The sequence below is a fragment of the Odocoileus virginianus genome, chromosome 24 (assembly GCF_023699985.2).
Source record: "Odocoileus virginianus isolate 20LAN1187 ecotype Illinois chromosome 24, Ovbor_1.2, whole genome shotgun sequence".
NCBI classification, from domain to species: Eukaryota; Metazoa; Chordata; class Mammalia; order Artiodactyla; family Cervidae; genus Odocoileus; species Odocoileus virginianus.
Genome location: NC_069697.1, coordinates 41,130,178 through 41,157,999, shown reverse-complemented (window position 1 = coordinate 41,157,999; position 27,822 = coordinate 41,130,178). Strand labels below are relative to the sequence as shown.

At 40.5% G+C, this 27,822-nt stretch overlaps 1 protein-coding gene across 3 annotated transcripts in view; it reads right to left on the bottom strand.

The window, feature by feature from the left end:
* CPM (carboxypeptidase M) overlaps positions 1–26,213 on the bottom strand; it is a 72,057-nt gene extending 45,844 nt beyond the window's left edge. For 2 of the 3 annotated variants that reach the window (XM_020888742.2, XM_070454621.1), the window contains exons 1-2: positions 26,176–26,213; positions 25,709–25,871 (exon numbers count right to left, since the gene is read on the bottom strand). In XM_020888742.2, the coding sequence (XP_020744401.2) occupies positions 25,709–25,868 (160 nt within the window). In that variant the 5' untranslated portion in view covers positions 25,869–25,871; positions 26,176–26,213. Of the gene's footprint in view, positions 1–24,631; positions 24,742–25,708; positions 25,872–26,175 lie in introns of those variants that run through there. The other variant, XM_020888743.2, reaches the window with a different exon arrangement.
* Positions 26,214–27,822: the final 1,609 nt, after the last annotated feature.

The following is a 27,822-nucleotide window of genomic DNA, read 5'->3' as shown; positions in this document are numbered from 1 at the left end:
GAAGCTTTGGGAATGTAATGTGCTTTCATGTCTAGAAGAGGTTTTGAGACCCTTCTTACCATTCAAAGTCAACATTATCTGCAAAGTAGACCTATGTCCACATGGACAAAGAAATGATCATTTATTTTGGAAGTCGCTAAGCTTCCCAACTATTTCTCTGGCTGTGCATGTACAACTGACTGATCATAAATCTTCTTAAGCTGAAGATCATAGCTTTAACAATGCCATCTTGTACGTATAGCTGCAGCTTTGGCTCAATATGTCCAAGGGAACAACACTGTATGTTTAGGCCCTGAACTGTCTGCCAGAGCAGACCAAAGATTACATGGATCACTGCCACTGAACACTTCAAGGTTAGAAAATCTCCCAGAGCCAACTTATCTGCTTCAGACTGTATAATTAGCTTGCATCTCAGGTCAGCTTCTACCTTAAAATGTGGGTTGAGCAATGCCCATTTCTAAAGAGGCATGAGGAAATGCAGCAGTTAATCAGCCACCAAAGTTTACTCACCAACTAAAGGACATCTTATCTCGATCTTTGTTAGTTTATATGTATTTGATGAACAATTATGCCCTTCCAATTTCACAATGATATGAGGCAGCTTGCTCACATAGCACGTGGCTCACTGGCAAACTATTCTCAAGAGAGAGTGGGCCAGATGCCATGTCCAAAAGCTGTGATCAATCACGTAAGTGTATGATGCACATCCGGTCTCTTGAAAGGCACCCGCTTTTTCAGGGGCTGTGACACAAGAATCTTAGTGAAAAGTCCCAATGGCTGTAGGGAGCCATTCCAGAACCCCCTTTTTTTGATGCTGTTAGACACGTTCCTACAACGGGTCAGTGTCGCCCTGGTGCATCCCACATCTCCTAGGACAGGGACAGCTCTGCACCTCTCATCTGCCGCACACGGTGGTCTTCATCCCCTCTGACAAGGTGCCTCTGTTTACTTCAGTGGAGTCTGACACATTGGAGACAGGGCCCTTATTCAAGCTGTCACCTAATTCACTTCAGCACTCTCAGTCAAATAACTGGGCTGTACAGATGAGGCGGGTTCTTAAGAAAGGGTGGGCAAAAAGATGTGCCTGGGTTTCTCATTGCTCAAGAAGCCAGCACGCTGGGCTACAGAATTACTAACAGGGCACACCTTGAGACGTGCCCAACCATCCCTCAGAATCAGGCGCACTCTTGAAGGCCAGTGATTACGTGCTCTTCAGACGGCCCTCCCCACGTGACCCACATGTAAGTGGGCGTGAAATGGAATGACAGAGGCCCGCCAGGGAAGCTGGGCAGAACCACGGCACGTGCATTTGGATGGAAGGGGAAGAAGAGGTGGTGGAGGATGTGAATGGTGATAGTTGCGTACAGAGGACTTCTAGCTAATGGAGATAAACTTGAGTAGAAAGAGCCAGGCTTGAAGTTTACCCTCTTTCCATTAACACGAGGGAGGATTTTTAGATACCTCTCATGCCAGCATGAAAAGGATTCAGAGAAACCTTGTTGTGGGCACTTTATACAGTGTTTCTGCATTTTTTGTGACTCTAAAGTCATTAAGATATATCTCTGTCTACCCTATATCCTACAGTGTAAGCTCAATCATTCTCAAAAAAAAAAATTTTTTTTTGCCAATGCCTTGCGGCATGCAAGATTTTTAGTTCCCCAATGAGGGATCAAACCTGTGCCCCTGCAGTGGAAGTACAGAGTGTTAATTACTGCATCACCAGGGAGGTCCCATGAATAATTCTTTTGCTCATCTTGCACAGTCTTGTTGCTGGCCAGGGTTAAATAGGTCAAGAGTAGAGTAGGTTGGTAGCATCACTGTGTTTCTTATGAGCAGGTCTCTGGGCTTCCGGCAGCAGGGTTATCTGGGGTATTTGTTAAAACTGCAAACTTGTGGGCCCCATCCAGAATGGGAACCTCTAGATATGAGTTCAGGAGTTTGCATTTTTCCTAATTCCTCAGCTGACTGTAATATACACCATTAAAAAAAAAAAACAACCACCACCACCTCTTCAGTAAAATACAGTATACATACAGGAAACTATATATTTTACAGCTCACTGTGGATTTTATAAACTGAGCACACATGCTCAGCCAGCATGCAGAAGCACACTCGTGCTTACTTCCAGGTACAATCCATTTCCAACTGTGGATTTACTCATATTGTTGTCTGTAAATGTAACTCCTTCTCAGGGCTATGTAGTATCCCATCCTATGATGCAAACCATATTGAGAACATTTCCCTCAGAATGCAGCACATCAGCCCAGCATGGATGTCCCACAGAGCAGGTGTGTGTACCTGGAGCCAGACCACATGGGTCCAGACTGTGATTCTGTGACTTCCTATGTGATGCTGGGCCCCTCCTTAGCTCTATTTTCTCATGTGTAAAATAAGGCTTATTTCTGTATCTCATGGGGTTGTTATGAGGGGTAAGTGAGCTAATATTTGAAAAGCACTTAAAAAGAGCCTGGCACATAGCAATCAACACACGTTTGATAAATGCATTGGTATTTTTAAACTCATCAGTGTAACACAGACACTAAAGGATCATATGGATCTAATGCCAAAGGAAGAAGGGTACCAAAGTGGCTTTGTGTGGCTTAGCCTAGACTAGATCACACTCCACCCCTCCCCCCCGTTTAAAGAATTATCTATCTGAATTTTGTTCATTTGTTACCCTATTTCTGCCACTTTTGATTTCTTATATCTAAAAGAGTGTTAATCAATATACCACTTTTACTAACCACTGGTAGTCAGAACTAATGGGAATGAAGTGAATCATTTATGTAGTGTTGGATTATTTTTAAATAGGATTATCCCAAACTCATTTTTGTCCCAGATGATGAATTAACAAATTCTATTATATTACTACCAGAAACACCAAAGAATCCAATCTCTGATTCACTCTGGTTTGTTTTCTCATTCTTGGATTCTGAAGCTGACTTAGTGTTTATTTGAGATGACTCATGTATTTCCTGAGGTGCTGTAGCTCCCAGGACACAAGGTCAGCCAGAGCTCTTCTTTCTGTCCATATCTAGATTCATTATGACCCAAATCCACTCCATAGGCCACAGCCCTCTTTTCCCATCACTTTACCTTTCCTCCTCTGGAATCCACTTATAAGTATGTTTTCAAAATCATCATTACTCTTTCTGCTTACAAAAATCATGCATACTTTTTAAAAAAAAATTTAACATTTAAAAATATATACTGTAGGATGTGAAATCCATCCATACACCACTCCATCCACCAAAATAGATTCCAGATGGACTCAGGTGCTAAATGTAAAAACTAAAACTACAAAGTACCAGAAAAAGTATAGAATATACATCTATGACCTTGGGGGTAAAGACGGCCTTTTAAAATGAGACATAAAACATAAAAGCATAAAGAAAAAGATTGATGAATATGACTTCATAAAAATGTAAAACTTCTATAAGGCAAATGATGTTGAAAATAACATTTAAAGACAAGTCACAGAATGGGTGAAAATATTTGCCACACATATAACAAAGACTATCCTAAATACCTAAGAAGGCCTACAGAAAAATAGGCAATAGGCATGAGAAAATAAAAATGGCCAATACACTTTGAATGTAAATTCCATAGGAGCAGGAATTTGTTCACTGCTGTCTCCAGCATCTAGAGCAGTACCCTGATGTTTATTTAATGTGAAGTAAAATGTGAAAACATGCTCCTTTTACGTTTCAATCATGAAAACACAATTTTAAATGGAGACATATTTTACCCGTTGGATTGGAAAAAAATTTCAGTGTTGGTTAGGAGGTGGGGAAATGTACACACGTGTGTGGTGCTGGAAGTGTAAATATACATTCTTCTTGTTTAGTCATTTGACCTTGCAATGCTGACCCTCAGGAAGTTATTGAGCTCATGTGCTCGTTCAAAGGGCATCAATCACAAAACTGCTTGCGATAACTGAAAGTTGTTAAGTCACCTAAATACTCATCAACATGGAAGTAACTGAATAAGCTATGGTAAAATCAAATCACGAATAGTATGGAGTAGTTTAAAACAATGAGGTATGACTACAGGTACCAATCCATCCCCACCCTCCCATACACTTAGGTGAAAAAGGCAAGCTGCATAACAATATTAACAAAGCAGTACCCATAAAACAAAACTGAAGACATGTGCATATGATGTTCTCTACATAAATGCATAGAAAAAAGTTTGGATATGACATCTTTTCCTTCATATGTATTCTGGAATCTTTCCATGTCAAAAGAAAAAACCTAACTCATTCTTTTATAAACATTGTGGAATGTTCCATTGATTGGGTATAGCATCACCTAATCAATTCTCTGTTGATTAATGTATAGTTGTTCTTGAACAGCTTTATCAAGTATTATACACATACTACACAATTCACCCACTTAAAGTATATAATTCAACGGTTTTGGAATATTACATTATTAATTTTCAAAAACTGCATAAAACATAAAATTTGTCATTTTAACCATTTAAAGTATACAGTTCAATAGCATTAATTAAATGACCATATCTTTTTTATTATTAATGCTGTAAATATACATCCTCATACATTCTTTGTGCACACGTGTTCCTCTACAGGAGGATAGGCAGTATATTAAAAAGTAGACACATCACTTAGCCAACAAAGGTCCGTCTAGTCAAAACTATGGTTTTTCTAGTAGCCATGTATGGATGTGAGAGTTGGATCATAAAGAAGGCTGAGTGCCAAAGAAGTGATGCTTTTGAACTTGCGGTGCTGGAGAAGACCCCTGAGAGTCCCTTAGACTACAAAGAGATCAAACCAGTCAATCCTAAAGGAAATCAATCCTGAATATTTACTGGAATGACTGATGCTAAAGCTGAAGCTCCAATACTTTGGCCACCTGATGCGAAGAGCTGACTCATCAGAAAATACTCTGATGCTGGGAAAGATTGAAGGCAGGAGGAGAAAGAGATGACAGAGGACGAGACGGTTGGATGGCATCACTGACTCAATGGACATGAGTTTGAGCAAGCTCCGGGAGATGGTGAAGGACAGGGAAGCCTGGCGTGCTGCAGTCCATGGGGTTGCAAAGAATTGGACATGACTGAGTGACCAAACAACAGCATAGAAAGCTCTCATCTGCTGAGTACCAGTGATAAAGAGAAATATGTGCAAGTCTTTTCCGAAGATTACTACATCATTGTTAAATATGACTTTAAAGGACTCTCTATTAAAGATAAGGATCTTTGCTGACAAAGGTCTGTCTAATCAAAGCTATGGTTTTTCCAGTAGTCATCCACATGTATGGATGTGAGAGTTGGACCATAAAGAAAACTGAGTGTTGAAGAACTGATGCTTTTGAACTGTGGTGTTGGAGAAGACTCTTGAGAGTCCCTTGAACTGCAAGGGGATCAAACCAGTCAATTCTAAAGGAAATCAGTCCTGAATATTCATTGGAAGGACTGATGCTGAAGCTGAAACTCCAATACTTTGGCCACCTCATGCGAAGAGCTGACTCATTAGAAAAGACTCTGATGCTGGCAAAGATTGAAGGCAGGAGGAGGGGATGACAGAGGATGAGATGCTTGGATGGCATCAACAACTTGATGGACATGAGTTTGAGCAAGCTCCGGGGTTGGTGATGGACAGGGAAGCCTGGCGTGCTGCAGCCCATGGGGTCACACAGAGTGTCCAAAGAGTTGGACATGACTGAGCAGCTGAACCGAACTGAGACAGAGAAGGGATTTTCCAAAGCAAATGCAGAAGTGAAAAAACAAAAAACTCCGCATCTTTCTAAGTTCATTCAAGTTGTCGAGTATATAAATACAAACCAGTTAAATCAAAGGATGATCTGGCCCCCAGTATCTGAGCATGCATGTGCTAGATACCAGTGGAATCAGTTGCCTGCTATCTGACAGCTTATCCTGAAATTTTTGGTCAAACATACCGCAAGCACTGGACCCTGAATAGAGAGACAGCCTTATCTGGTTTCCCAATCTGAACTCCGCAGTCTGATTAGAGGGTGACCTCTGGAAGTTCACTTAATCCTATGGTTTTGTGTCTCTCTTCTGTAAAATGGAGGGTCTAGCCTGGGCACTAGCACTTGTATGGCCCAGGTCACAAGGCTGTGCTGGCAGGAATAAGGTCAGCCTAAACCGCTAGGTGTGCCAGAGCCAACCTCTAGAGACCGAAAGCTCAGGGCTGAATGTGCTAGTGACTGGTTCTGGGGCCCTGAGCAAGTTACTAAATTGCTGGCAAGTCGGTCTTGAAAGCTGTCAATTGGTATTTACCTTACAGGGTATTGTGATGATTTAATGAGATAGAGAACAAATACTGCCTCCCTTGTGCCTGACATCAAAGATGCCCTCAATAAAGGGTAGCTTTGAGTATTTTAAACTCCAAAACATGTGTCAGTACCACGCTAAATACCCCAATTTATATAACAGAATATGCTTCTGTAGCATTTACAATGTGGCAATCACATTCAGTCAATCCTAAAGGAAATCAATCCTGAATATTCAATGAAAGGACTGATGCTGAAGCTCTAATAGTTTGACCACCTGATGCGAAGAGCTGACTCACTGGAAAAGACCCCAATGCTGGCAAAGACTAAAGGAAAAAGGAGAACAGGGAGACAAAGGATGAGATGATTAGATAGCATCACCGACTCAATGGACATAAATTTGAGCAAACTCCAGGAGACAGTGGAGGGCAGAGGAGCCTGGTGTGCTGCAGTCCATGGAGTTGCAAAGAGTCAGATACAACTTAGCAACTGAACAGCAACAGAATCAAATTCTGAGCACTTAATATCTATTAACTGATTTAATCCTCTCAACACCCTATGAAGCAGATATTGTTACTTACATTTTATAAAAAAATGAAATAGGCACAGAAGGTAAGAAACTCATTCTAGATCACGAATAGTGAATAGCATAACCAGGATTTGAATTCAGGCAATCTCTACTCTACACCGTCTATGTTCTTAACCACTACCTAAACTGTTATTGTTATTTACAAATATCTGTATTTATTGGTATGCATATAAATTCAGTATCTCACCCTATTCTGATAGCTCTCCAGTTTCAATATCTGATAGTAACAACCCTTTCTTACCAAGATCTTACTAAGATTACTTTGATAGAACACTCAAATTTCACTCTATCACCTAATTTTAAAATCTTTTTTTTTTTAAAGTATATGTGCTGCAGAAGTGAGCATTAAAACATCTACTTTTTAAATGACTGCCAAATGAGAACATTTTTAAAGGCAGCTATAAAAAGAGTTCATATAAGAGAAGACATTATTAAACTTCTCATTGGTCACTCATGGCCTCTAAGATCACACTGATTCCTATGAGTATAGGATGTTTTGAAAATCAAATGCTTGGTCATTAATTTCTCATATTGGGAAAGTATTCTCTTTCATTAGCTTACTTTATTTCCCTAGAGTTTCCACCTCAAAATTGAACAGTTTTTTCATGCGGTCTCAAAGTTGGACACGACTTAGTGAATGAACAACAATAAGAGAGGCTACACCTGCCCAGAATACAGTTATGATGTGGGCATGGGGAGGCTCAAGAGTGAGATCTTTTGCCTACTTCAACATATAGGTGATCAGCCAAGATATTGATAGAATATATTTAAATTAAATTTCCGAGACCATTTGAAAACTGCAGAAACTAGAACTTTGATCCTAGGTTTGACTTCCTAGCTCTGCTGCCTACCAGCTAAACTGCTTTATGCAACCTTTCCCCAAGCCCCAGTTTCCCATCTGTAAAACAGGGATGCGTGCATGCTAAGTTGTGTCAGTCATGTTGGACTTGGTGCAACCCCATGGACCGTAGCCCGCCAGGCTCCTCTGTCCATGGAATTCTCCAGGCAAGAATATGGGAGTGGGTTGCCATGCCCTCCTCCGGAGGATCTTCCCAACCTAGGGATCAAACCCATGTCTCTTACGTCTCCTGCATCAGCAGACAGGTTCTTTACCACTAGCACCACCTGGGAAGCCCCTAAAACAGGGATAAAACTACTGAGTTCCCAGATTGACATCAGGATTTAAAATAATATGTGAAAGTAGCTAGTATGTAGCAAGCATTCAATAAAGCATACAATTTTAATGCTCAAAAACCCCTTTTTATTCCTTTACTTTTAGATTTTTTTTTTTAATGTGGACCATCTTTTAAGTCATTGTTGAATTTGTTACAATATTGCTCCTGTTTTATGTTTAGGTTTTTGGGCCACAAGTCTTGTGGGATCTTAGCTCCCCAACCAGAGACTGAAGGCAAGCCCCATGCATTGGAAGGTGACGTCTTAACCGCCAGGGGAGTCCCTAATCCTTTTAAAACATATTTTCCCAAGGATAAAGAACAAAATGTTCTGTGGAATCACAGTTCCCTGGGGGCTACAAACTATGCAATTTTAGTGAAGAGTTACGTGAGTCAAAATATTTTCCCTATTTATCACTGTCCTTTGAACAATCTGTTTCCAAAAAACCATAACCAAACTCACAAAGACACAATCTTCCTAAAACTTTGTATTTTCCAGTGAGCACAAACTAAGATACCCTAGGTGCTAAGACATATTAGAAATCATCATCAATTCTAAATAAACTACTATGCATAAAATAGATAACCAATGAGAACCTACTATATATTAGGTTGGTGCAAAAGTAATCGCAGTTTTGCATTGTTGAAATTTGCTGTTAGATATTGGAATACATTTTTAAGCATAATGTGGTTATGTTATGCAGCACTTTCATGCACATTTCTAGTTTTCTGTTTTTTTTTTTGCTAAGGACTTATTTCTATTTTATATTTATTTTGGACTATTGAAATGATGTTAGACAAAAAGCAAATTTGAGCGATTTTTTTAAAACTTGATTTCAAAATGGGTCAGAGAGCAGTGGAGACAACTCACAACATCAACAACACATTTGACCCAGGAACTGCTAACGAATGAACAGTGCAGCGTTGGTTCAGGAAGTCTGCAAGCGAGAGGAGAGCCTTGAAGACGAGGTGCATAGTGGCTGGCCGTCGGAAGCCGACAACAACCATAGCGGCTGGCCGTCGGAAGCCGACAACAACCATAGCGGCTGGCCGTCGGAAGCCGACAACAACCATAGCGGCTGGCCGTCGGAAGCCGACAACAACCATAGCGGCTGGCCGTCGGAAGCCGACAACAACCATAGCGGCTGGCCGTCGGAAGCTGACAACAACCAGCTGGGAGGATCATCGAAGTCGATCCTCTCCCAACTAAATGAGAAGATGCTGAAGAACTCAACGTCGACCATTCTACGGTCGTGTGGCACTTGAAGTAAATTGGAAAGGTGAAAAAGCTCTATAAGTGGGTGCCTCATCAGCTGACCACAAATCAAAAAAATCATTATTTTGAAGTGTCATCTTCTCTTATTCCTCACAACAATGAACCATTTCTCAAATGGATTGTGATATGTAAAGAGCAGTGGATTGTATATGACAACTAGCGATGACCAGCTCCATGGCTGGACCAAGAAGAAGCCCTAAAGCACTTCATAAAGCCGAACTTGCACCAAAAAAGGTCATCGTCGCTGTTTAGTGGTCTGCGCTAGTCTGATCCCCTACAGCTTTTTGAATCCTGGTGAAACCATTACATCTGAGAAGCATGCTCAGCGAATTGATGACATGCACCGAACACTGCAAAGCCTGTAGCTGGCACTGGCCAACAGAAAGGGCCCGATTCTTCTCCACAGCAATGCCCAACAGCATGTCTCACAACCCGTGCTTCAAAAACAGAATGAATTGGGTTACGAAGTTTTGCCTCATCTGCCGTATTCATCCGACCTCTTGCCAACTACCTACCACTTCTTCAAGTATCTCAACAACTTTTTGCAGGGAAACAATATCACAACTAGCAGGAGGCAGAAAATGCTTTCTAAGGGTTTATGGAATCCCAAAGCATGGATTTTTATGCTATAGGAATAAACAAACTTATTTCTCATTGGCAGAAATGTATTGATTGTAATGGTTCCTATCTTGATTAATAAAGACGTGTTTGAGCCTAGTTATAATGATTTAAAATTCATGGTCTGAACTGCAGTTACTTTTGCACCAACCTATTAGCACAGGGAACTCAATGCTCTCTGGAGACCTAAGTGGGAAGCAAATCCAAAAAAGAGGGAATATATGTATACATAGAGCTGAGTCACTCTGCTATAGAGCAGAAACTAGCCCAACATTGTAAAGCAACTATACTGCAATAAAAATTAATTTAAAAAGGGAAACAAAACAAGAAACCACCGTCAATTCTTTATCCTTCACTGTGTATGAGGGCAGCATTCAGGGCCCCAGATGCTGCCTGGAGTACGATCTCGCCCTGCCCCTTACTCCAGTCTGTTTTCTCCATTCATTTCACCAAGAATTCCCACCCTGTCACCTGTCTGCCTGGGAATAGTCACAGCTTTGTCCAATTATCAGCTTCCCTGATAAACCTTTCTTGACTTTCCCAAGCACCTTTCAACATTTACAGCCCTATTAGGGTGCTTTTCCCACTAAGGTGAGTAGGTGTAGGGCCCTGGCCCTAGTTCCTAAAGAGAAAGGTCCAGGTTCTTTGCAGCCTCCTGCCAAGGTTCTGATAGACAACACGAGGGCAATAAATCAATTGCTGACCGAGTATATAAATGAATTACTGGAAGACACATTTGGATTATCAACCTAAACCTATCAGTTACCAAGACACAATTTTGTATCAGTTCTTTCATCTATGAAATCTGTTTGTTCTCAGCTCTAAGACAGGAATGTAAATAACTTAGAGCTTTTGTGTAGCTTAAGTGAGGAAAATCTGTAAAGAGTCTAGCACAGCGCCTGGCGCATGACAGGTACTCAGTAAACAGCAGCTGCATGTCTTTCATTTCCTCATCCTCGCTGCTCCTATTCAATAACTTGCTGGAAAATGAGACCAAGATTAAGTTCCCCGTCTGTGCTGCTACCCAACACTTGCAAAGTTCGTGTGATTGTAGAGCTGACTCTTAAACAACACACGGGTCAGGGGTGCCAAGCCTCTGAGCCGTCAAAAGTCCTGCGTGTAATTTAGTCAGTCCTTTGTATCTGTGGCTCCTCAGAGGATTCAACCAACTGCAGATCATGTAGTTTGGTAGTATTTACTATTAAAAAAAAAGATCCACAGTGGACCCATGCAGTTCAAGCTCATAATATTCAAGGGTCAACTGGATTTCATGGTAACTCCAATATTGTTTTAAAATAGAAAGTGTTTCTATCTTGTGCATGGTTGGTAGGCACATAACTTGGTACAGCCACTATAAAAAATAGTATGGAATTTCCCCTCCCTCTCCCCCACAAAAATTAAAATTACACCTACCATGGAGAAAAAGTAAAGTGAAAGTGTTATTCACTCAGTCATGTCCGACTCTGTTGCATCTCCATGGGCTGTAGCCTGCCAGGCTCCTCTGTCATGGGGATTCTCCAGGCAAGAATACTGGAGTGGGTTGCCATTCCCTTCTTCAGGGGATCTTCCCGAGCCAGGGACGGAACCCAGGTCTCCTGCACTGCAGGCAGATTCTTTACTGTCTGAACCACAGGGAAGCCCGATAACTACCATGTCACCCAGCAATTCCACTTCTGGGTATTTACTTGAAGGAAACAGAATCAGTATCTCCAAGAAGTATCTTCACCCCCAAGTTCAAAACAGTAGTATTCACAATAGCCAAAACATGGAAACAACTTAAATGTCCACAGATGGATGGATGGTAAAGAAAACATGGCACGTACATAGCATGGAATTTTATTCAGCCAGAAAAGAGAAGGAAATCTTGCCACCCGAGACAGCATGGAGGAAATGAGGGCATCATGCTAAGTGAACTCAGCTATGATCTGACTTACATGTGGAATCTGAAAAAGCTGAACTCACAGAAACAATGGATTGGTGGTTGCCAGGGACTGGGAAGCAGGGGAAATGGGAGGTGTTGATCCAGGGAAACAAACATCCAGTTATAAATTCTGGGGATTTAACATACAGTACAATGACTAAAGTCTTTTCCGATGGCTCAGCAATAAAGAATCCATCTGCAATACAGGAGATCTGGGTTCAGTCCCTGGGTCAGGAAGATCCCCTGCAGTAGGAAATGGCAACCCACTCCAGTATTCTTGCCTGGAAAATTCCACGGACAGAGGAACCTGGTGGGTTACAGTCACATGGGGTTGCAAAAAGAGTCAGACACAGCTCAGTGACTAAAACACACAGTGACTGTAATGAACAATACTGTATTATATAAAGTTGCTGAATGAACGATCAGACTTAAAATATTCTCACCACCATCAAAACAAAAGAGTATAAATGTGAGGAGGAGGAGATGTTAACTAATCTTTTTCTGGTTATCGTTTTATAGTACATGTGTATCAAATCATCACATCACATAATTCAAACTTACATAAAATTATACACCAATTATATCTCAATAAAGTCAGGAAAAAAATTTTAAGTATCTATTCCTAGGTACTCTAACACCTCTCTCTGAATTATAGATTTAATTATTATTAAATGCTTTTGGTATATAAGTCTGGAATAACTATAATTTGTTTCCAAAATGACTGATTAAAAAAAAAAAATCTCTGTGTGATCTGTGCTTTGTGAGGGCAAAAAAGACACTATGTGCAATGCATCATTAACATGCTTTTAAGTTGTATGACTAAAAATGATCTTTAAGATTTAAGTGAATAATCAGACCCAAATGTGGTATTTAAATCAGAACTTTTTATGCTGATTAGTTCTGAAAAAAAATTATTCTTATTTTTGTAGATTCAATATTATGTTTTGTTGGTGCTCTGGTTTACTGACCCTGGCATGTTTATATTTTCTCACTAGTTTTCTTATTTCAGACATGGATGTTCCACTTTACTTCTTAAAGAGAATCTTTATCGCAATGCAAAGTGAACTATAAAATAATCAGAAATTTTCTGCTTAAGAAAACAAACCTATCAGGCAGGAGTCCCTAGGATGATGGCGACTCCCTTTGGGTGAAGCATGAAGTCTTTCACAACGTAGGCTAGGTCTTCCACAATTTGCCCATCTTGCCTCCTCTCACCCCTTCATGCTCTCCTCTCCAGCCACATTCAACTTTTGCTCCACAAGGCCCATATGCCCCCTCACGACCAGACCTTTGAACACACTATTTATGGCCTTAACTTTCACCTTTCACCTAACTCACTTCTATCCTGCAGGTCCCCTGCCATCTATCCCCTAAGGTGAATCCCATCTGCATTCATTAGGAAGTCTCTTCCTTCCCATTCACGCCTCAGATCATCAGCTCCATCAGGGCAGGGGCCACATTTGACTTCTTTACCTCTGTATTTTTATGCCAGCACGTGTCACAAACTATAGTAAGCATTTGGTACATGTTTGCTGAATAAACTGAATGAATCTGTCTAGAGACAGAGATTAACTAACGCAACTGGGATCTATCACTTAACTTTACGGCTCTCAGACTTCACTTATAACCGCATCCAGCATGGTTGGCCAGGACCTCTGCAAGGAAAGAATTAACATAGCTTGTCTGTTTTACTTCCTCCTTGCTTATCTCTAGAACACTTAAACTCATAAACTCATCATAATGCCCTTAACCAAACTCTGAGCACTAAACTCCTTCAATGTTCAGTAATTAATGATGCTATTCTGTACCCACAAGACAGAGGGTCAGTATATACAGGCCTAAGCACTGAAAAATTGATGCTTTTGAACTGTGGTGTTGGAGAAGACTCTTAAGAGCCCCTTGGACTGCAAGGAGATCCAACCAGTCCATCCTAAAGAAGATCAGTCCTGGGTGTTCTTTGGAAGGACTGGTGCTGAACCAGAAACTCCAGTACTTTGGCCACCTCATGTGAAGAGTTGACTCATTGGAAAAGACTCTGATGCTGGGAGGGATTGGGGGCAGGAGGAGAAGGGGAAGACAGAGGATGACATGGCTGGATGGCATCATCGACTCAATGGGCATGGGTTTGGGTAGACTCTGGGAGTTGGTGATGGACAGGGAGGCCTGGCATGCTGCGATTCATGGGGTCGCAAAGAGTCAGATACAACTGAGAGACTGAACTGAACTGAGCTGAAAGCATTGTTTAAAGTAAACAGTAATATTCATAAGGGGTACCTGGTACCTAGTGTGGGTATGTGTCCTGGCTGGTCACAATAGTCATGCGACCAGCTCCTGTGAAGAACACTGGGCCTCCAAGACTCAAGTGGGCTTCCGTGAGTGGAGACAGACTTCAGGTTGGAGAGAAGCATGCATCTGTGCAACCCTCACTGAGAACGGGTAGACTTCTCTGGTCTTCGCTAATGTATCATTATTCCGCTCTGCCTGCACTGTGTCTTTTGCTTCATTAATCTTGACTGTGAGTATGACTGTGTAGAGTCATGGGTCCTTTGGCAATTTACTAGTGGGTGGTCATGGGACCCCAAGACAGCCTACTTTTTTTTTTCATTTATTTTTATTAGTTGGAGGCTAATTACTTTACAATATTGTAGTGGTTTTTGTCATACATTGACATGAATCAGCCATGGATTTACATGTATTCCCCATCCGACAGCCTACTTCTTGAACTGCTGCCCTTTCAAGATGTCTATGACACTGCTTTTCATCTTTTTCCTACTTCGTTGCTGATTTTTTTCCCTATCTCCTTTGCTGGCTTCTATCTCTATCAAACTCAAAAGATTACAGTATCCTACAGCTCTATGCTGTCCCTCTTTTCTCTCTACTCTTGTTATTTTCTTTTAATCACATAGGTTTCAAGACCATCTACATGTTGATGACTCTCAAGTTTATTTCTATAGTCAAAACTTTCCTCCAAACTCCACCTATACACCCGTCTACTGGACATTCCCACTAAATATCTTTTAAGGATTTCAAATTTTTAAAAACTGTCTAAATCAGAGCTCTTTGTTTTAACCAAAACCTGTCCCTCTCTAGTGTTTTCTATTTTGGTAAATAATACCTCAGACACTCAGCTGCACAAGCTAGAAACCTGAAAGCCATCCTGGATCTTTTATTTTTCCCTGAACCCTGCCCACTGTCTTCCAATCCATTAGCAAGTATTGTTGGTTTTATTTCCAAAGCAAATCTCTAATCCCTCCACTTCTCTCCATTTCTAATACAGCATCTTCATCCAAAACACCACCATTAACAGGTGCCTGGGATTATTATAACTGAATTATTTTCCCTCTGTCTATACTTTCCCCTTTCTAATTAACTCTCTACTCATCAGCCAAGGAGTAGAGAGCAGCAGAAGATGAGATGGTTAGATAGCACCACTGACTCAATGGATATGAGTGTGAGCAACTCCAGGATAGTGAAAGACAGGGAAGGCTGGCGTGCTCTAGTTCATGGGGTCGCAGAGAGTCAGACACGACTTAGCGACTGAACAGCAGCAGCCAAAGTCACAATTTCTCTAAACCCACATCAGATGACATCATTCTGATGAACACCATTCAGTAGTTTCCTATGACTCTCAGAATTCAAACTCTCCTTCTTTGAACTGGTGTACCAGGCACTCTCTGCACTGTCCCTGCATCCCTCTCCTGCCACACCCACTACCATTCTCCCCCTGCTCACTGCTCCAGCACCTCTGGCCTCATTTCTGTTCTTGGAATACAGTAGAATCCTCTACCCTCAAAACCTCCTCTCTGCCCACCCCTACACTGTAAGCTTGAGTGTGTTGCTGAATCTGAAGACCCGTTCTGTACATTTAGAAGTATATGTTCCTAAAACCCAGAAGATGACCAGGCCCAACTAAATGTTTGCTCAGGCTAGAATGTGGTATTTCCAAATTTGTCTGTTTTTTTCATAAACAGGAAGGAATTTACTGGTAACAAATGATAACCCTGCCAGGCTTATCTCTAGGACAGCGAGATTATTCCGTCTCTAAGAGTAAGTGTGTTCCTCAACTGAGCAACTTACATCCCAGCTTTAACTCCATATGCATTTGGTATTATTGGTGGTGGTCTGGTGATTTAGTTGCTAAGTCGTGTCCAGCTCTTGTGACCCCATGGACTATAGCCCTCGAGGTTCCTCTGTCCGTGGGATTCTCCAGGCAAGAATACTGGAGTGGGTTGCCACTTGGTATTATTACCAAGGTACAAATATGTTTAATTATGAAAATGATGGGAAAACTTCTGTGGAAGTGCTCCATGTTAAAATGAGCTATACTCTCCACACATCCCCAGGTGTCTACACTTTCACAAGAGTAAACAGTCCCCTTAAAAGAATTTTAATGGATGGGCTTGACTAAGTTACCAACAATGAACAAGGAAATGAATACTTAATAGGGATTAAAAATCAAAGATGCTTTCAACCTTCAATCTGTCTACCTCTGTATTTCCAAAACCTGTACACCTTAAATCTGTAAAGCATTGCTGAGTTTGGAAGGGGAAAAAAAAAAAAAAGACTTAAAATTAAGGGATTCCAAGTACCTGTTTAACGTGTGTGTGTGTGTGTGTGTGTGTGTGTGTGTGTGTGTGTGTAGGTGGGGTGGGGGTGGAGAGGGCTTCATCACACAGTCCTTTTCTCTTTTTTCACATTCTCTAAATACACTTGAATTACTTTTGCACTGTTCAAATAAAACCAGGGATATTTACTTAAACTCTTCTTAATGGAAAGGGGTCTGTGTGCATCTCTTGTATTTACTCTTTTAACACCTGTTTGGTTAGTTTCTGGGGGGCTGAGGGGAGAGGGGACAAAACCCCTTTAGGTTGACAGTGAGCAATTCAGTCCCCCTTGACTGCCTGAAGGACACTAACGCCCCTATCGCCGCCTCCTACACGCCGGTGACTCACTGTGAGTCCTCCATCACCACTACTCCAAGTTATCACAGTATTTTACTGTAGTTTGAGCAAAATACTTTATGTGGCCAGAAAAAATTTCATTTGCTTGACACTTATGGATACATACTACATATGTAACTACATAAAGTTGCGTATAGTATGTGTAACTACATAAATGTATATAAAAGTATACATAAAAGTAAACATCTTATATACATACACATAGCATATTATATACTATACTGTATAAACGTGTATTTACATTAAAGTTTCCTTTACAATGCATGGAAAAACTCTTCAGCTGTGACCCTCAGAGCGCCTGTCACATATAATCAGCACGTATTTGGGACTATAATACACAGATGAACAAAGCCTGGGCCCTGCCCTCCGGGTGCAATATAGACAGAGGGGCTGGACGATGCTCAGGAAGAGACCAACTCTGCCCAAGCGTCTAGAGAAACGCTTCCAGGAGGAGATGGCATTTTGAATTAAGCTCAATCAACTGAATAAATGATCAAGTGGTCTCCAACATCCATTCCTGCTCTGAAAATGTGACAGTGTGCCCACTTTTCACCTGGCTATGTTCGTAGTCTTCCTGTGCTCTCTGCTGGAAAGGGGGGCTCAGTTATGGATCGGGGGAACTGTCAGTTCAGATGACGCGGGTTGTGCTCCTCCGTGTGGTTCTACTTTCCCTGGAGAGATTTCTATCGGAGCAATTTTAAAAAACCGAGTCAACAACTAACTGAGAGCTCTTTGTTTATACAGATTGAAGGTTTGCTTTCTTCTCCCAGACTCTGTGACAGTACTTGCATATTTGAAGGGTTTACCCTGTTGTTAATGCCTTTATATCCCACCATGAAGGCTGTTATCTTCAGGAAGCTCTGGGGAGGTTCAGATAAGTCTGAGGAGCCAGTTTGAAGCCAACTTGTTTGAAGTTGGTGGCATTTTTGTGATGCCATGGAGACTAAACCTCCAGTTGAGCTTTTGATAGTTACGTATGGGAAAGGTCAGACTAGAAAACATGCACTTTTTAACCATCTTACATGCAGCAGTCCTTACAAAACAGGCATGAGAAAAATTTTTTAATGTGGAACTTATGTCTGTTGTATTTAATGACTGTTTATTTGCATCCAAACTCAAATAAGGATTTCCTACCCTCTCAGCAATCTACTATCTTATATTGCATTGAAAGACTCTGGAGCTAGAATGAATACCAATTGCTTTAAATCACGAGATAGGAAGTTCCGATTTAATTCCTTTTCATTAACCCAAGTGCATGTTGGTATTTTATATAATCTTTAAAATTTAACTTTTTTGTAATAACCTATAAGGGAAAAGAAACTGAAATATATATATGTACACACACACACATATTTTATGTATATATAAACTAAATCACTTTGCTGTACATCTGAAATACAACACTGTAAATCAACCATATTTCAAATTTTTTTTTTTACTTTAATATTTTTATCTTACTTTCTGACTTTGTATTCTTTGAGAAAGGGACACTCTAAATGCACAAAATAAAGGAAGGAAACAGGGTGAACAGCAGTTAGTTCTCAACTCTAGATTCTATTCATCACCATGGTGTTATCTCCGGACACACAGTTTTTTGGTTAAAACAGAAACCAAATACCTTTTGGATGCTGACTACACAAATCTGAAGAGGGTCCTTATCAGCTCTCTGCATCTGTGGTTTTAGACCAACAGTTTCAAACCCTATCAGTTGATGCCTCTTTTCACATTCAATATTTTGCAACTCTTCCTTTATATACTATGCTGGCATAAAATTCACAGAAAATATTTGCCTATGTAATTTCAAAAAGATTTATATGTCAAGGAAAAATAAAAAGCAAGCAATTTCTAATAAAACATGTTATCAAGATGTAAAAACTTGGGCACCATCCACTAAAAGACACAATGAAAAAGATGCTTATATCAATTCTTGAGACTCGCAGTGAAGGCATTTATTACAAATGCAGACTGATACAGCTGTGTGCCCACTGGTGTCAGCATTTTATGTGAAATATCTCAAAATCAAGTTTCCTTGATTTTGGAGAACATAATCAAAATTTCCTCAATTTACCTATAGTTACTTTCCTGGAAAGTTTGCTACATATTAAAATTGTGAGGGAAAAGTATTTTGTGTTTGTACATAAAATAATTGGTTTTAGGCTCAGATGATGGTAAGCTTGTCTTTCACTTATGGAAGACATTAGAAAGTATGGGGGATGATTTTTCACTATGCATGACAATTCTGTGTATTGTTAACAACACCAGGAGGATGCATTATTAGCAATGTCCCCCATCCAAAGACTTCAAAGGTATGGCCTAAACCATCCCTCAATTTTCAAAATTCCCCCTAGGGGGCGGTACTGCTCTTAATGAGAAACACTATTATCAACTCCAGAGATGGCCTTTAGGTGGGTGGATGTCCCAAAAGTGTGCAAACCAGAACAGTTTTGGTATAAAGAAAAAAATTAGGTCTACACCAAAATATGGAATTCATACTGCTTTGGATGAAACTGCAAATACTGAAAAGGGGTCAAGGAATTCTATAGAATATCACTCAGCACACACACAAAAAAACCCATTTAAAACAGGCCTTTTCTTGGATGACAGAGTATGCTTGTCAACTTTTTCAGAATCATAGGGATGGGGGCAAGGGGAGAGGCAAGGATATGTGGGGAGGGGAAAGGGACAAAAAGAGACAAAAGGTAACTGGAGAAACTTTTTTTCAGCAAAGTGCTTTTAAGGGTTCGCTATTGGGCAAGACAGACTTTGGTTCCAATCACTCCTCTGTCATTTACTGTCTACGGATGATTCAATCTCAATTCTTCCCATGTGAACTGAAGGGTAATAAAGGTGTTTCAAACTCTTCCTAGAGTGATTAGGTGAGGTGTATATATAAAGTGCTAGGTAAAGAGTAAAATTCAATTAATGTTGGCTGACACTATCCTTTAAGTTTCAAATGGCCCTAGAGTATTGGTGTTTGGATATATTTGAGATTTGGAACAAAAATGGTTCCTAGACACAAGAAGCAGAGTAAAATTCTGTGTTATTTTTGGATATTCTATCTCATCCTCTTCAAATATCATCCTACAAATACGGTGGAAATCTAAATCATTTCCTTGTAAGAAAGAAAAAGCAGTGTCCTTAAGAAACTGAGTGATTATAAAACAAGGCTGATATTCCTAAGATGTTTCAGAAAAGGACTTTATATTTCAAGTTAAAGAAGGGGAAAGGCTAACTCAATGTAACCTGAAATCACAAACATGTATATTACAGCTGAAATTCTTAGATTTCAGTGGTCTTCTTCGTATTTAGTCCTCAATATGTCAATATTTACATCACAAAAAGCATTTTATGCAGGATCTCAAGCAAACTGGCTGTTCGATCACACCTGAGAAATGAACAGAGGGACAGAAAACTGAATATTGTGGCAAAAGTCTTAAATACAATGTTCTTTCTAAGGGTAGATTGCTAGCCAAAATCTACCCAGTCAAGGGTAGTAGACAATGAGAAATCTGTATATGTAAACACAATGCATGCCTCTGTGGGGCAGGAATCTAAGCCAATTCTAGGGAGAGCTTTGAGCATATACAATGTTTTGAAGATTCCTAGCAGAGAAATTCAATAAAATATCTGTTGAATGAATATAGGACAGTGAGAGTTCGTGGGGGAAATGCATGAGAAATAAATTCTCCTTTATACTTTAAACAATCATGAAAAAATTATGCCACAGTTATCTTTCATCATCATCATCAAAACACTTAGCATATCTATCTTCTTAGCAAATGTTAAATAATATTTTTAACTATAGGCATTCCACTGTACAGTAGATCTCTAGGACATATTCATCCTGATGACCAAAACTCTATACCCTTTGGCAAATACTACAGAAATCTTTAAAGCCACTAAATGCCTGATTTATCATTGATAGAAGATTTAGAAGAGTTAAGTATACATTTCTTGTGCGATTATCAAATCAATACACTCTTTTACGAAATAAGTTTGGTTACATGTATCAAATATATAAAACTGCTTTAAGTGCTGGTAATTTCCTTTTTGGAAATGTATCCCCAATAGCAGGCCTTATCCTGAATGGCAGCGCTTACATAATACTTTATCATGTTCCAGGAATTATTCTAACCACCCAAGGTCACATTGCTACAAAAGAGAGGATCTAGAATTTGAACTTGGGCCTTGTGGTTACCAAGCCTGTGTGCATTCTGACAACTTCAGCTGTCTTAGCTTCAAAGATGTTCTCTATGGCATTAAAATTTTTTAAAATTTATTTTTAATTGAAGGATAATTGCTTTACAATATTGCATTGGTTTCTGCCATATATCAACATGAATCAGCGATTGGTATACATATGTCCCCTCCCTTTTGAACCTCCATTTTTTTTTTAATAACAAGGAAAAGTTTAGAAACAAACTAAATGTTTATCAGTGGGGTCTAAGTTAAATAAACAAGAGTACATCCATTGATAGGACACGAAGCAGGCATTAAAAGTTAGGTTTTAGAAATATGTTTGCACAGGCAAGCAAGACATTTGGCTCAGTGGGAGGGGATAAAAACACAAAGCATATAGTCTTTCGAGTTTACTCCATGTTTCCTTTGGATGGTGAGATTTTAATTTTCTTTTTGGTGCTTTGTTATATCTTCCCAATTTTATAAATGAACTTGAGTTCCTTCTGTACTCAGAAAAAAAATTGCTCATACCAAATTTCTGTCCAGATCAGCACAGCCCAAAATGTAGTGCAAGTCATATGTAATTTAAAATGTTTTAGAAACCACAACCATGTTAACCAAATTAAAACCAGGTGAAGTTAATTTTTAAACATGTATTATATTGCCTATATATTTAAAACATTACATTTTAACAAGAAATCAATATAAAACATTAATGGACTATTTTACTTTTTGGTATTAAATCTTCAGAGTCACTTGTAGCACATCTTAATTTGGCCTGGTCACATTTCAGCTGCTCAATAGACAAGTGGCAACTAACTACTGTGTTGGATCTTGGCAGAAGTTTTATTTTCAGATCAAATATGCCCAAAACATGACTCTGAAACTCTCCACTAATTACCACAATCTCCATGCAACCACATCTATGTGGAACTGCTTCCTTGATGAAAAAGATGTGCTTGAGTCCTAACACTTGTCAGCTATGTGATCTTCAGCAAGTTAATTGACTTATCTGTACCTCATTGGACCCATTCTGTAAATGACATTAATGCCTACTTTGAGATGTTGAGATTTAAATAATGTATTAAAACACCCAATACATGGAAAGCACTTTATAACATATTGTTATCTAACCCTTGACATTTGCAACCCTCCTTATTCAGATAAAGGTTAGACTTAGCAAGAAGAAAGACAAGATTCTTAGAATAGATGTAGGAAATCTTATTTAAAATGGTCGTAGAACTAATTTGAGGGGATGTGAAGAGAAAAGCTGGGGAGTCTATTGATACAACAAATACATTTGTATTTTAAAGGGGGCTATCTGACGGCAGGACACAAATGGCACACTTTTCTGCTTGCTTCACAAGACTTTCCTTTGGCGAATATTCAAGCCACTAAACAAACATAAAAATCACTGAATATGTGCCAAACACACTAGACAGAGGGACTTAGGAATAATTAAAAAGATAGGAGAAGGTAATTACTTTACAGCATTGTGATGATGATTTTTGCCATACATCAACATGAATCAGTCACGGTCATACATGTGTTCCCCCATTCTGAACCCCAGTTCTACCCCCTCCCCACCCCCATCCCTCTGGGTTGTCCCAGAGCACTGGCTTTGGGTGCCGTGCCAAATGAATCAAATTTGCACTGGTCATCTATGTTACATATGGTAATATACACGTGTCAGTGCTATTCTCTCAAATCATCCCACCCTCTCCTTGTCCTACAGAGCCCAAGTCTGTTCTTTACATCCGTGTCTCTTGCTGCCCTGTATATAAGGACTGTCATTACCATCTTTCTAAATTCCAAATATATGCATTAATATATAGTATTTGTGTTTCTCTTTCTGACCTGCTTCACTCTGTGTAATAGACTCCAGTTTCATCCACCACATTAAAGTTGACTCAAATGTGTTACTTTTTATAGTTGAGTAATATTCCACTGTGTATACGTACCACAGCTTCCTTATCCATTCATCTGCTGATGGACATCTAGGTTGCTTCCATGTCCTGGCTATTGTAATAGTGCTGCAATAAACTTTGGGGTACATGTGTCTCTTTCAATTCTGGTTTCCTTAGGGTATATGCCAGCAGTAGGATTGCTGGGTCATATCATAGTTCTATTCTCAGTTTAAGGAATCTCCACACTCTTCTCCACAGTGGCTGTCCAGCTTGCACTCCCACCAACAGTGTAAGAGTGTTCCCTTTTCTGCACACCCTCTCCAGTGTTTATTGTTTGTAGACTTTTTGATGACGGCCATTCTGATTGGTGTGAGATGGTACCTCATTGTGGTTTTGATTTGCATTTCTCTAATAATGAGTGATGTTGTGTGCTCAGCTTTTGTGTAGGTTTCAAACATTTCAAAATTAAAAACTGGAAAAATAATCAATTATAATAGGAGGCTATTAATCATGACATGCATTTTTTTAAGCATCATTGTTTATAACAGGCCACCAGAAACTATATAGATGGCTCAAAGAATGACTAAGAAATTAACATAATCAAGGGTAAAATATTATATAGCAACCAATTCACACTAGCAAACCATTCAATTCATAGAAATACGTAATGAAATAGGAGGAAAAAAGCAGACTATAATCCATGATCACAGCAGTGAAAATACATGTGACAGGCATTTACATAAGTTAAAAATAAATTGGCAAGGTAGGAATATTACTTTCCCTTCTAGGTAGGTTGTCCACATTCATAATAAAAAAAGAAAAATAAATAACACATATAGTAAATCATGTTTGCTTAGCAAGCATCTTACATCACAGGGCAAGATGGCCAGGGAAAACTGTCCATCTAGCACAAAGAGTACCAACAACCATCCAAGGATGCCCTGGCAACCAGCTCCCAGTCCCACTGTACAGTTTCACCTCCTGCTCGGAACCCAATAGCAGATTTGGGATTTTTCTTAATCAGAGTAATTATTCAGAGCATACTCAATACAAACCTTTGACCTAAACTAGCATCACTATTTTTTACATGATAATTCCCCAGTCCTTTAACTACAAGCGTGCACACAGGTAAAAACAATTAAGCCTGCTGGCTTTCATTATTGCTGTAGTCTGATAGCATGCAGGGTAATTCAAAATAGCTGGTTGGCATTGAGAGAGTGCCTGATTTTCTTGCACAAGCACTTTGTGCTTGAAAAAATAAAAGCTAACTCATTTAGTACTTAAAAATTAACAACATTCACATTGCCTTGTGGTTTAAACGATGACTGAACAATAACTCAAGGGAGCTCTGCTCTGTATTTCCTTTATTGATATAATTAGTATTCTTAGATCTTTTAAAGTTGTTCTTCTTTACCCCTAGGGGAAAACAATTTCAAAAGGCTATATACGTACGCTGATTCAAGATATGCTTTCTCATACATTCAATCTCTATAATTTTGGATTATAGAGCAATATAGAATAATTCTGGCACCAACTCTTTAGCAATGCTGTTTAAAAACACAGATGCCATTACACACAAGCCTAGGATTTTTCTGTTGCATTGCATATAAGCAAACTTATGGAACACTGCTTACAATATAAACCATGGCCTTAAGTTTTTGGGAAATGATTACTTCAGAATATGGTGATTAAGAGACTCCTAAATTGGCTGAAAAACACAGAGCTAAAATTCAGTTGGGGTTGAAACACACCTTATAAAGAGTTGAGATCCAAGAGACTCAGGCACAGATCTTTGATTTACCACTCATTTTGCAGGACTTAAACCCAAAAGAACAGATTTGCAGATTGTTAAAGTATTATTCTGGTGTGGGAAAAAAAAAAGAAGAGATCCAAATTATATACACTCGACAAAACTTAAGTATTAAGTCAACTGGTATGTTTTGGGGGAAGTACCAATAGAAGATTAATAATACGTGGTAAAGTTATTTGCCTTGTCCCCCAAATATTTAAGCCTTGAAGCAGAATGAACTGAATGCCAATCCTGGTTATAAAACTCACTCGTGATCTGGGTGTTCTTGGGCAAAATACTAATTTCACTATGATTCAGTTTTCCTATCTACTAAAAAAGAATTAATATAATATACATGTATATGTTTATACTCAATATATGGCTTCCAAATTAAAAAAGTATTTAAATGATGAGCATGAAAATACTAGGAGCAATACCAGTCACTGCTATGGTACACTTATTATTCAGCAATTGTCTTATTCCAATAAATAATTTTTAAAACAGCCTTTTAATCAGTACCAGAGTCACTTTTTTTTTTTTACATAACTTTAAGCCATAGGGCTCATTATACATGATATAGAAATCTCACCAACAGAACTGCACTATTTCGATTTAAAAGAGACTTGAAGACAGGATACTAACAGTCTGAATCATATTTAAAGAAGCCATCAAAAAGGGAAACTTGAGATGGGTAAACAGACTTCCTCTGCAAAAGTTTATCTAGAAAACTAAAGGCTAAAATATTCATTCCAGGAAATCTGTCTGCAAAATCCAAAATCAGGACGTCATTCACTCAAAGCATTCAACGACACCGAAGGACAGCGGAGACATTTAGTAAAATTCAGATCTTAGGACTCGACTCCCCTGACAAAAAGCAACGCCACACACAAAGGAGGAGACAACCTACACGCAAGACAGTGACGGATCCGCTTGGAGCCCCTCTGAGCAGCTTCATAGAAAGGGGACAGGAAGCTGAAGTATATTTGATGAATGAAAGTGAGGACTAAGGGTTTTGGAAAGTACAGGAGACGCACCCTACCTTGCACAGATTTCCCGATACTGTGTAAGTGAGTGATAGAACTGTAGTTTTGGGCAACATTCTTCAGAAACGCTTCCATCTCTGGCTGGTGGTGGTAGCTGAAGTCCAGGGCAGCTGCCGCAGGCATCAGCAGCCCTAGCCAGAGGCGGGCACAGTCCATGTTCTAGAGTTGAATAAAAATAATAAAGCTGAGCAGAAAAGGAAGGCGGTGGGGTGGACGGAAAATGTGAATGTTACTAGCTTCCGCTCTGCTCTTTAGTATCAGATCTCCCGACACTAAAGCTCGTTGCTTCCGAAAGAGGTAAAAGTTGGAAGCAACACCTTCGGGAGTTAGCGCACCCAGAGCACCGGCAGCCCCAGGTGCCCACCATCCCGTAGCCCACCCAGCCCCTCCGCACGTCCCCACGGCCCTCCATCTCCCGTCAGTCGCAGCAGCTGCGCCTGACCCCGCGCACCCCAAGCCTCACCCCTGCCCAGGCGCACACCGCCGCCTGGCTGCAGCCGCCTGCCGAGACCAGACATTATAGCTGGGCCAGGGGGCGGGCGAGCTCAGGTCCCGCCCTTGACATCTGACTGACGTCGCTTTGGCCCACTCAGACACCGCTCGAGGCACTCCGGGGCGGGGTCTAGCCGGGCGACCCGGGCACCTCTGCCTGCTTCTCACCTGAGCCCGCCGGCGCCCACGCGGCGCGAGGGTTCCAGGGCGCGGCGGCTTGTGCCGAGGCGTGGCTGAGAGCTTCCCGAAACCGAGTTACGTTGCGCGGTCTTAGTTTTTGCCGGCGCCCTAGGTTGGAAGTATCTTCACCTCGGCCACGGCTCCGTCTGATGTAGGGGTCCCCCGCGCTCCGCCCAACAGCTGCAGCAAGGGCTGGGACGGCTTCTCGCGTTGGGCTGTGCGGGCCGGCAAGCCCGGGGCGCACCTGGAGCCCCACGATGCGCCGTGAGTCCCGGGCGGCCGCAGCTGCAGGCGGGCACTTACGCTCTTCGATTCGCCAGGGCCGGGCTCTCAGACGCTCCAGGCGCCCGCAGCCCTGCGGTCTCATGGAGTTTCAGAACGTGTGTTCCGAAGTTTTAAATGGATCTTGTGGAGTCCAGGAAAATTTCCGACAAATATTTATAGTGTATGAAAGAAAGAGAAAGTCTCTCAGTCGTGTGCGACTCTTTGCTACCCCATGGACTATATAGTCCGTGGAATTCTCCTAGCCAGAGTAAAGGAGTGTGTAGCCGTTGCCGTCTCCAAGCGCTTTTCCCAACCCAGAGATCGAACCTTAGGTCTCCCTCCCTGCGGGCAGATTCTTTACCAGCTGAGCCACCAGGGAAATTTGACTAAATCAAAGTTAAATTGAACACTGACAAATTGGAAATCATGTGTAAGAAGGCATCAGAGTCATCATTGTAATGTCGACTCTCCCTCCTCCAACGCTGCCCAGGCCAGTTTCAGGGCCTAAAGTGCTTCTTTCTGAAAGGATGGAATGGTCTGTGTTTGCACCAGGGACAGCAAGGACTTGACCAAAACCCGAGGGCGTGTGGGGAGGGCGAACACCTCACACACCTGTTATACATCAGCGTCAGGGTGACAGGGGACTTCTGCCAAGGGTCCAGCAAGTGTAAAACGTTTGAAAAGCACTGATTTAGGATAACATTCTCCTTTAACGGACCAAAAACAGTAGTGCCAGGGCACTACCTCAGACGAATTAAACAGAATTTCCGAGGCCTGGGAATGTGAATGGAATGTGTCTTCCAGAGTTGAAAATTGCTAGTCACTCTTCTTTGTGATAGATATACTAAGCATTTAGGAACCTTCCCAGGAGGCAGAGAGGTTTAAGAGTATCATGATCTGGGTTTCCGTCCTTGTTCTGACACTCATTGGTTGTGTCAACTCATTGTACTTTAGTTTCCTAGTCTGTAAGATGGAAATGGTAATTGTACTTACCTAAATAACTGGGAGATGTCTATTAAGCAAATAACCTAGTTTAATTATAAATCTTTAAGCAAAATTTCTAAGAGTTGGAAAATCTTATGATGATGATGTTGAGTTGCTGAGTGGACTCAAAAAAAAGTATGAGCAGTTACTCTTCTGTTATTTCTACTGTATGACTTTAAGATGTTCTTTG